The sequence below is a fragment of the Pseudorca crassidens genome, chromosome 13 (assembly GCF_039906515.1).
Source record: "Pseudorca crassidens isolate mPseCra1 chromosome 13, mPseCra1.hap1, whole genome shotgun sequence".
NCBI lineage: Eukaryota > Metazoa > Chordata > Mammalia > Artiodactyla > Delphinidae > Pseudorca > Pseudorca crassidens.
This window is the reverse complement of record NC_090308.1, coordinates 68280058-68291457: the sequence shown is the minus strand read 5'-3', so window position 1 is coordinate 68291457 and position 11400 is coordinate 68280058. Positions and strand designations below refer to the sequence as shown.

General features: G+C 40.2%; 1 protein-coding gene across 1 annotated transcript; it reads left to right on the top strand.

Annotated features, from left to right (window-relative positions):
• Nucleotides 1-743: 743 nt before the first annotated feature.
• SMIM8 (small integral membrane protein 8) lies at nt 744-9856 on the top strand. The gene is made up of 3 exons (XM_067702628.1): nt 744-866; nt 6456-6613; nt 9095-9856. Exons 1-3 carry the CDS (start codon nt 848-850, stop codon nt 9251-9253), a joined length of 336 nt encoding a protein of 111 aa, XP_067558729.1. The 5' UTR covers nt 744-847; the 3' UTR covers nt 9254-9856.
• Nucleotides 9857-11400: the final 1544 nt, after the last annotated feature.

Here is an 11400-nt window from a genome sequence, read left to right as displayed (position 1 = left end):
ATACCAGATGTCAGTGAACTTTTAAAAATTAAACCTCAAATTAAAGTCAATTTGGCTTGAGAGAACAAGTTTTAAATTCAAAATCCATTTGCCAAAACTGTACATAAATCCATGCCAAAATCTGGGCACCTGATATTCTATTTTGTTTGTTTTAACACAGCTTTTATCCCAACAAAGTTCAAATCAGCAAAGTACGTGCAAACCGGCATCCATATCTATTCTTATCACCCATAGCCACATGTATCTTGCATCTTAGAATCTCAAGGCACTAACAATGTCAGAGGATTAACTGTACATTTAAATGACTGTGTCCCTGAAATGGCGCTAGGAGGAGACCAGATCCGAGCCTTCTTTCCCAAATCAGAAAGCTTTCCCCTTCCGTTAATAAATTTATGTAATTCTAGGTGATGTCTCCTTTTATTTATACAAAACACACACGCGAAACTGGAAAGTTATTTGAACTCAGTTGGCTGAAAGCTTAAGGTAAAAAAGGAAGAAACCAAAAACGCCCTTTGCAAACTCCATCCCGCGGGCGGGCTGTAGGGCTTGGGAGGTGGAGGAGAGGCCCTAGACTGGTACCCCTCCGCTCCCGCGCCCCTGCGCCGCAGCCTCCGGGCTGTAGGGGCCGCTGCGGCGCCGAGCTTGCCGAGCGCGCTGGGCCGCTCTCTCCTGCAGGGAGAGACGAGGCGCAGGAGGAGAGGCGGAGCGCAGCGGGCGCGGAGCGGAGGTGACCCAGCGGCAGGTGAGGAGCGGCGGGGCCGGGGTGGCTGGACGGAGGGCCGGCGAGTGGGGACAGGGCGGTCGCCCTACAGCGCACTCGACCCTGGCCTTGGAGGGCCCGGCCGCCATGCGGGCCTCGCTCCCAGGTGCGTGGACTCGGCGGCGTTCTCTCAAGCCCCCCGAATCCTCGCCACTCGGTGGGCGCCCTGAGCCGGGTCTTGGAGATCTCTGCGTGTCCCGCCCCTTCCGTGGACACTTCCACCGCCGGAACCCTCCCATTTCCTGGGCAGTTTCTTGGTATCCCAGCTCACCAAACTTCCTAATTAGGGGAAAGTGGTTTTGTAACTGTTTTCACATGAGGTGCCTCTTTCCTTTTTAACTGTTAAGTCGTGTGTTCCCCCTGCAAGACAATGTCTGGAACTTAACTGAATGCAGTTGTGTTGTGTTGTTTTTTTCTGGAGGCTTCAAAGGTATCAGTCTTTGAGTAGGGCCAGAGGTAGTGTGGGTACCACACTATGGGGAGGGCAGCGGACCCAGGTAGTACTTTACACCCCTCAGATTGTAGGCAACAACCGTTGTCAACATCTTTCTCCTTTTTCTAGGTACAGTAAATTTCAAGAGCTGGAAAGAGATATTTTAATAGCGTTTTTTACCTTAAAAACAGCAAATACAGAATTCATCTTTAAAATTTAATTGATTATAATTTTATGTTTCTTAAATCTTGTAATAAATAACTTACAAATGCAGAGTCTTATCAATTTAGGAGTAAGGTGGGGTGAAGTGGTGGACTAGGGGTGGGCTGGAAATTGAGAGACCTGGATTATCTCCCTCTCCCTTGGGCAAAGGCAATCTCTGTGGGTTTAGATTTCTTTGTTTAAAAAAAGGGGACTGGATTCGATGGTGAAGATGACAGTAGCTACCAGTTATTGAACATCTGTTTTGTCCTATAAAAAATGTTACCTCATTTAATCCACATAGTAATTCTATGCATTAGATAATATTATCCCTTTTGTAAAGGTGCAGACTGAGGCTTAGAGAGGTTGTCACTCAAAAACATACACCTAATCTGTAGGAAAGTTGGAATTTGAGGCTATTTACACTCCCTCAAGACAGAAGTCCTCTGATTCTGTCCCAAACTTGCTTATTCTAATTCAAATTTTTTTTTTTTTTTTTTGCTCTACGCGGGCCTCTCACTGCTGCGGCCTCTCCCGTTGCGGAGCACAGGCTCCGGACGTGCAGGCCCAGCGGCCATGGCTCACGGGCCCAGCCGCTCCGCGGCATGTGGGATCCTCCCGGTCCGGGGCACGAACCCGTGTCCCCTGCATCGGCAGGCGGAGCCTCAACCACTGCGCCACCAGGGAAGCCCCTCAAATTATTTTTAAGGTGTCCTACCCCAAACTTCAAGTGATTTTCTTAAGTATTAAAATAGTGTGGTATGTGGAACTAAAATAACAAGTACATTTATATCTCATTAAAGTATTTTGTCCATTGGCTTTGATTATTGCTGACATGCCTTTCACTAATGTTCTATGATTCTGATAATTTTCTAAATTTATCTTCTACTGAGATACTTATTTCAAAAATGAATATCTGAAGATAAAGATTTTCCCCCAAAGTAACTCAGATTCTTTATATATTGGTCTAATTTTCATGTCACGCCAATTTTATTTCACTGAATTGTTTAATGTCAATTGCCAAATATATTCTGGATCATCCTGCAGAGTAAGAATTTTACTAAAGGAGAGAAAATCATTCAAAAATGACTGTTCCTGACTTGGCTTAGGAACATCTTTGTATAGCTTCGCACAGTGTGCATTATTCATTCCAGGGGAGCACCATTCTCACTCACACTTTAGGGTGTGAATGACCCTTGTGGCATTGGTGCAAAGACTCAGTCCTTTACCTCTGCTGCTTCCTTTTCCTATTGCATATCGCCTTCAACAGAGAGTGGGCAGAAGAAAAAGGTAAAGAACTTTTTACCAGGAGGGACATATGAAGTAAAAACAGCTTAGTTTAGATGTTTTTTTAAAATTTTTATTTTATATTGGAGTATAGTTGATTTACAATGTTGTGTTAGTTTCAGGTGTACAGCAAAGTCATTTGGTTATACAAATATATATATCCATTCTTTTTCAGATTCTTTTCCCTTATAGGTTATTACAGACTATTGAGTAGAGTTCCCTGTGCTATATAGTAGGTCCTGGTTGATTATCTATTTTATATATAGTATTGTGTGTATCTTAATCCCAAACTCCTAATTTATCCACACTCCCACCTTTTCCCTTTGGTAACCCTAAGTTCATTTTCTATGTCTGTGAGTCTGTTTCTATTTTGTAAATAAGTTGATTTGTATCATTTTTTTAGATTCCACATATAAGTGATATCATATGGTATTTGTCTTTCTCTTTCTGACTTACTTCGCTTAGTATGATAAGCTCTAGGTCCATCCATGTTACTGCAATTGGCATTATTTCATTCTTTTTTGTGGCTGAGTAATATTCCATTGTGTATATATACCACATCTTCTTTATCCATTCACCTGTTGATGGACATTTAGGTTGCTTCCGTGTCTTGGCTGTTGTAAATAGTGCTGCAATGAACATTGGGATGCATGTATCTTTTCAAATTATTGTTTTCTCCAGATATATGCCCAGGAGTGGGATTGCTGGATCATATGGTAGCTCTATTTTTAAGTTTTTTTTTTTTTTTTTGCGGTACGCGGGCCTCTCACTGTTGTGGCCTCTCCGGTTGCGGAGCACAGGCTCCGGACGCGCAGGCTCAGTGGCCATGGCTCGTGGGCCCAGCCGCTCCGCGGCATGTGGGATCTTCCCGGACCAGGGCACGAACCCATGTCCCCTGCATCGGCAGGCAGACTCTCAACCACTGTTTAACCAGGGAAGCCCCTGTTTTTAGTTTTTTAAGGAAACTCCATACCGTTCTCCATAGTGGCTGTACCAATTTACATTCCCACCAGCAGTGTAGGAAGGTTCCCTTTTCTCCACACCCTCTCCAGTATTTATTGTTTGTAGACTTTTTGATGATGGCCATTCTGACCAGCGTGAGCTGATACCTCATTGTAGCTTTGATTTGCATTTCTCTGAGGATTAGCTATGTTAAACATCTTTTCATGTGCCTATGGGCCATGTGTATGTCTTTTTTGGAGAAATGTCTATTTAGGTCTTCCACCCATTTTTTGATTGGGTTGTTTGTTTTTTTGATATTGAGCTGCATGGGCTGTTTGTATATTTTGGAGATTAATCTCTTGTCAATTGCATCGTTTGCAAATATTTTCCTGTTTTCCGCAACGGGAGAGGCCACAACAGTGAGAGGCCCGCGTGCCGCAAAAGAAAAAACAAAAAAAAAAAACATGAAAAAATGTTCTGCTTTGTTCTGTTCTTATATATCACAAATTCTTACCTACTAAGGCCCTTTTTGGCCTCAGAAATCTGTTTCTTTTTACATAAAGTACAGAAGGTTGTTAAAATTCTTTATTAGTTTTATCAGTGGCATAAACAAGTTATGCAGTTTGGGGAGAACTATTGTAACATCTTCAGTGACTGTGGCTCATTAAAGGAGAAGCAGCAATAGAACTGAGCTGTCTTATTCCAGGCCTAGTAAAAGAATGATATATAATGGAAAATATTATTTTCATACGTTCCCCAAAGTATCGCAAACAATGGAAATTGTGGCATATTAAATCTTTTTAAATATAGTGTAGTAGGTAATTTAAATTGTAAAAGGCCCTTTCAATAAACATTTGCAGTGGTTTCTAGCCCAGGTGTTCTTTAATTGTCATTTCTGGCCAAGAGTTTAACATAAACAGAATGTGGATGTCTAGAGGTTGCAGTATAATAACTACTACCTTGATTGCTTATTTGCTTGATTCGTCACAAAGCAAATGTAGGTTCGGCTTAGGAAAGAGGAGACCAAAGAATCTTGCATGTGTATATATATAAATATTAATATATCTGAGAGGCTTGAGAGGCTGTCTTCCAGGTTATAGTCCTCAGTAAGGTCCCCAAATGAAACTTAACTTGCAACTTGTAGCTTGCCCGTTTTTCTTCACTTGACAGTTTCAGGAAGTTCACGTAAGAGTCGGGCATATGAGTGGACCCCTGGTTCTGCAGAAAATGTTGGATTTTTTTGCCAACCTTGGGCATGACGAGTTTCAAGCAAGTGTGTGCTGGCTGAAAAAATTTCAGGCATGTCATGGAATGATTCAGAAGTTGTCTGTAGTGAAAAAAACACTGTTCAGTAGAGAAAACTAGTAACTTGAATGCAGTTGAAATTTTAAAAAAATTGCTCGTTACAGCTTGAATGACGTTTTAAATGCTGATGAAATAAGTGTTTTATGAGTTGTTACCTCATATACTTCGTGTCCAAGGTAGACTTCGCAGAAGAGGTAAACAGAGGTTGATGATTGCTCTATTCTGCTGTAATGCATCGTGGTCGGAAGAGATGAGACCACTTGTCATTGGCAAGTCAGCTAACCCCCAGGGCTGCAGAAATGTTTATTTGCTCCCCAGTGATTATGAAACCAATACACATGCCCAAAGTATGGGAGGTTTATTTAATGAATGGCTGAGAATGGTTAGCAAAGGGATGGAAGGAGTGAAACCAAGATCCTCTTGCTAATGGCCACCTGCTGTGCCTATAGCACACTCCTGTGTTTGGATCACACATGTGTTGGGCTTTCCCATTGAATAATCAGTATGTTTTGAAAAAACTGAACTAACTTTCTCCATAAGTAATAAAGTTGCAAAAATACTGCTTTTATAAAGACTATAAAATGGAAGACTTAAAGAATACTTGAATAAACAAAGCCCCAATGAGTGTTTAAATGTGAGTGTTTGACTCTCATTTCATAACATTTACTATATGAGAGGGTTCAACATTTCCCCTGAAGAATTTTATTATATTGTCATCAAGTTCAGCCTTTCTTTGGAAGGTGTCTTTCCCTACCTTCTCCCTTGCAATTCTGCCCCCCGCCCCCAAGCATTCCGTGGCAGGAATGGTAGGAATAAGCTTTTGCCTAATAGTATCTAGAAGAGAAAAATATTCACAACATGATGACATTCCAGCTGGGAGAACCAGAAGCCAAAAGACATACTCGGATCTAATAGGATAAATTCTGAGTAATTAAGAGAAAAAAGGGTATTCAGATTAAGGAGGTAGCATAGTGGTTGTTTCCAGAGAGTGGCTGATAGGCAGAGAGGAAGTGAGGACTGACAGCTGCTCACCCTTCTGTCTGGTGCTGGTGCTGGGGTGGCCGGTGGAGGAAGGCAGAGGGGGTGGGAGCAGTGGAGCAATGGAATGCTCCTGTCCTGAAGGGCTATTGGAAGGTGAGGAAGAGTGAAAATGGAAGGAAATTAAGAAGGTGTGGATAACCCACAGGCCACTTCCACCCTCAGCACCCCCTTCATATAACAAGATACAGTGTGACTCAGACCAACAAACAAATTATCTAGCCTCCTGGAAAAGTAGGAAGACAATTTTTGCATACCTCACTAGTTTGGTCTAAGAGATGAAAAATAAAATAGCCATTTTGCCAAGCAAAACCTGAAGTTCCATTTACAAAGTATGTGTTATACAAAGGAAGAAAATAATTGACCATCACTTTGGTGGAAAAGTGGACTGGAATTCAAAAAAGAATGAATACGGAATCCGTTTCTTAAAGAGCATTATCAAAAGAACATAATCTGGAAGGGAAAAAAAGTCTCTCATTTTATTTTTAGGTACTAAATCATCATTAGTCAAGATGTCTTCAGCACCTGAGCCTCCAGCCTTTAAAAAGGAGCCACCCAAGGAAAAAGACCTGGGAAACCCAGGGCTCAGAGGGGTCCGCTCCACAACCTTATTTCGAGCTGTGAATCCAGAGCTCTTCATTAAACCTGTAAGAAATACATCCATGATAAGACTTTTTTTTTAAATATTTATTTATTTATTTGGCTGTGCTGGGTGCCAGTTGCAGCATGTGGGACCTTTAGTTGCTGCATGTGGGATTCAGCTCCCCGACCAGGGATCGAACCAGGCCCCCTGCACTGGGAGCGCGGAGTCCCAGCCACTAGACCACCAGGGAAGTTCCCAGGATAAGACTTTATGTTCAATTTAACTAGGCTGTCAGAAATAGAAAGTTCTTATTATTTGATTTTATCTTGGAAGACCTCTCTGTGAATAAAAAGCAGGTGGAAGGGAGATCTTAAATGCTGTTTCACTTAATACACATATAAAACTAATTATTTTGAGCACATTTGGAGAATTTTAATGGAAAATGGTTGGATTTTAATGGATTGACTTCAAATTCCCATTTAAAATTTTATTTTAATATCTGCATTAATTTTAAGGAAATTTTTATTGTTTGATCAAGTATTATTAAGTAAATAAGATCTTCCATTGAAACAAAGAAAACAGACTGAAAATCTGATCATTCTTATAGTCTACAGTTCCAGGCTTTATTAATATTTTAACCTAGGGGGATAGTGCAAACATATCTTGAAAAATTTCAAAACATGCATTTGTACACTGTTAGGGAGTTAGCTAATCATTCATATTTTTGTAGCAAGTTATTGAATATATTTGATATGATAAATTTTACTTTTTTTAAAACTCAGATCATACAAGTACTTAAATGTATTGAATGTGATTAGAATTTTAATAACATAGTTGCCAGTATAAGCTGTTTGAAAGTTAAATAGGTCAATTTAACAATCAAATCATTAAATCAAAGTAGAATGTTTTGAAAACGTTGAACTAATGTATTCTTTTTTGTATATATATATATTTATTTACTTATTTATTGGCTGCGTTGGGTCTTCGTTGCTGCACGTGGACTTTCGCTAGTTGCAGGGAGCGGGGGCTACTCTTCGTTGCAGTTCGTGGGCTACTCTTTGTTGCTGTGCCTGGGCTTCTCATTGCAGTGGCTTCTCTTGTTGTGGAGCACGGGCTCTAGGTGCACGGGCTTCAGTAGTTGTGGCACGCAGGCTCAGTAATTGTGGCTCCTAGGCTCTAGAGCACAGGCTCAGTAGTTGTGGCTCGCGGGCTCTAGAGTCCAGGCTCAGTAGTTATGGCTCACGGGCTCAGTTGCTCCGCAGCATGTGGGATATTCCCGGACCAGGGCTCGAACCCGTGTCCCCTGTATTGGCAGGTGGATTCTTAACCACTGCGCCACCAGGGAAGTCCCTAATGTATTCTTTTAATTGCCAAATACATTTCAAGAATTGCAAATTTAGGGCTTCCCTGGTGGCGCAGTGGTTAAGAATCCGCCTGCCAGGGCAGGGAACACGGGTTCGAGCCCTGGTCCGGGAAGATCCCACATGCTGCGGAGCAACTGAGCCCGTGTGCCACAACTACTGAGCCTGCGCTCTAGAGCCCGCGAGCCACAACTGCTGAGCCCGTGTGCCACAACTACTGAAGCCCATGCGCCTAGAGCCCGTGCTCCACAACAAGAGAAGCCACCGCAATGAGAAGCCCACACATCGCAATGAAGAGTAGCCCTCGCCGCAACTAGAGAAAGCCCGTGCGCAGAAACAAAGACCCAACGCAGCCATAAATGAACAAATGAATGAATAAATAAATAAATAAAATAAGAAATATTTTTAAAAGAATTGTAAATTTAAACTGCTCTGAAGCTTGACCTTTATTTTTTTTGATGATTAAGATTTGAAATAATAGTAGTACAACAGGTATGGTGACAGAAGCAGAAAATACAAATTTAAAAAGCTTTTTTAAAAAAAAATATTCAAAGCTGCATCACTTTGCCTCTTAGGGTCTTGGATTTTACAGCAGCAAATCAAGGTTATTATAATAGCATTTCTCTTCCAATCACTAAATTTCTTGAGGTAATAGAATAAGTTCCCAGAGAAGAGCGTGTATATTTTGCTGTACCTGGTATATGACATGAAAGGGTTTCTGCCAGTTATCCATGAACTCAGGTGAGAAGAATAGCATGTATACTTCATTCCTCACTTCCTAATAAAATTAACTAATTTAAGGTTTGCAAGTGGGAAGCTTGGGCCCAGAGAAGTTAAGCAACTTTTCCACATCACACAGATAACACTGAAAACTCTGAGCACTGGACCAGTTTTCATGCCTCTCGTTTCCCTCGCACCTCTTCCAGCCTCACCTTCCTAAAGGTGAAGGTTGGAGATGTCCCAGCTGTGGAGAGAAGAAGCAAGAGTCTTCTATAGTCTCTAAATTATCAGGAGTTGAGTTAATTGAATAAAGAACTGGGTAAATTTTTATAAATGAAATTAATACCATAGGAATGTGGTGTGGTACTAAAGCCTTGGCATGTCAAGAGAAAAGTGCAAGAGATACTTGAGTCTCCTCAAATGACGAGTCTTAATGAGGTCTTATAATTTTTTTCCTTTGACAGAACAAACCTGTAATGGCTTTCGGATTGATAACCCTTTCACTTTGTGTGGCTTATATCGGTTATCTACATGCGACACAGGAGAATAAGAAGGACCTCTATGAAGCTATTGATAGTGAGGGACACAGTTATATGAGGAGGAAAACATCTAAGTGGGATTAACAGTGCTGGTTACTGCAGATGGAGCTTTACTGGGGACTCTGAAATCTTCAGGTGAAGATTAGCACCAAACAGTATCTTGTTTCTTGTTCTAGAAGATGCTGCTGAGGAAGAAGGATGACGGTTGCAGCCAGGCCACTATAGTGAATGTTGTCCTTTCAAAACTGTAGCCATTATCGCATTCTTTTTCCACAGAAAGAGCTGCTCAATATTTTTTCTTGACTAAATCCTCTTGTAAAAGTGCCATGAGAATGGAAGTCACTTTTGTGAGTTAAGTTCTATATAATAAAAAGTACCGATGCTCTTAAATTTACATGGTATTTTTAACATTTTAAGGGGAATTGTGCATTTACAACTGTTGTGTTTAGTTTGTTTTGCTGTTTGCAAGGACAGTGTTCATTTTCTACCTGGCATAGAACCTATATTTGTAAAGAAAAAAACAATTGTAAATTATCGTAAAGCCTGCAGTTAAAAACAAATAGTTTTTACAGAGTCACAGATGGGTCTTATATTTCGATTTTCCATTTCAGCTAATTTTGGTCCAGAATTTTAATTGAAAAGATACTCCCATTCAACTACTAAAATAAAGATTAAATGAGAGAATAACCCAAAGTAATTGGAGTTTTTCTTTTTTTAAAAAGAAAGTATGTTATACTGAGTATGATGTTTTTATTTGACTACAACCATTATCTGTTTTGGTTTTTGTAAATGTTACAGTGATATTATAAATGTAGACCAAATGTTCTTACAGTTATTTAAAAACTAGAACTACTCAATAGATAAGAAAAGAAGGTCTACTTTTAAAATAACCATAAGAACATGGGTTTACCTTATATATATATACCTTTCTGATGAGTGTTCTAGACCTGTTTCATTTCTAGATATTTACCGCATTCTCCAAATCATTGGAATTGGAGCTCAGTAATAAATCTCATCTCTGAAATTTTGTTTCATTTATTATTAACAAGTAAAATAATTGCATAGGCAGAGTTTATCATCATAATGTAATATTTAATTTCCAGTGCTTTATTGTGGTTTTGCAAGATACATGAAAATGTAATTATGTCTGATTTGTAAATATTAAAGAGCTTAGCTAATTATCTACATGCAACTAAATTAAGTCTTTACTACTGAGCCCTAAATATTTCTTTGCTAGGTGTCTCTGTATAGTACACTTAAAGTAGTTTAAAATGCACTTAGGAGGTATAAAATGCCTTTTAATTTAAAGTATTATCTTCTGCTGTTGGTTATTAAAGAACTAGAGGTCTTCTGTTTTCAACTTATGCATTTAATGTCACATCATTGTCTTTAGAGTTCTTCTAGTAGTCAACAAAATAAGTTGCTATTTGGTGAGGGAGTTATTAGTTAGGTGAGCTATCAGGAGATATTGCAGCAAAGAAGGGCATCCAGAACTGGACAGAGGGCGGCCTTAGCCATGTGACGTGTGTGAATGAACCAGGGTAGCAGTAGATTCCGCAAGGCACACAGCTGTGAAAACTAGTGCAAGGGAAGAAACCCATTGAATTTTAGGAGCAAGTAACTGTGATACTATTTACAGGGTGGTTACAAGTTCTGTAGCACAGTCTTTCTGTGTGCAGTGTCAAAGGCTGCCTGGCTGTGTGTTGATGTTTTCATTCCTTCTCTAAAGGAAAATGCCACTTTGACAGAGTCAGTTGTCTAAGGAGGGAATGCTCAGGGCAAGATAATTACAGCCTTTTGTAGTCTGGGTTCAGGTGGTAGGAGGAATGTTTTCCAGTGCAGGAATCTGATTGAGATTGGGCAAACTCAGTAACATAAGAGATTCAGTCTTGAAGCAAGTCTTGGTAAGTGAACCTTTGATAAGGTGTAAGCGACCTCTTTGCCCAGGGAAGCAGTCTCTTCTGATAGAAGAGCTATTTGCCCAGAGGAGCGAGCAGTTCAACTGACAAGTTGATAAGAATTTCCTGACGTAAACAGTGAAGTTACTTATTATTTTATACCCTTATCTGGTGACCAATCTGTCCCAGTTTGCCAGGCATCAAGGGGGTTCTTGAGATGTAGGACTTTCCATTTTAAAACAAGGACAACAAATTAGTTAACTCTGATTTTTAAAACCAAGCTTAGTAATTTTGAGTGCTTGCTTAATGAAAGTAAATTTTCCTTTAAGACAC

Excerpts from the sequence above, each read along its gene's own strand:
- SMIM8 (XM_067702628.1), top strand. Across the intron at positions 6,614-9,094 it reads CAGAGCTCTTCATTAAACCT|AACAAACCTGTAATGGCTTT; the intron begins GTAAGAAATACA and ends TTCCTTTGACAG.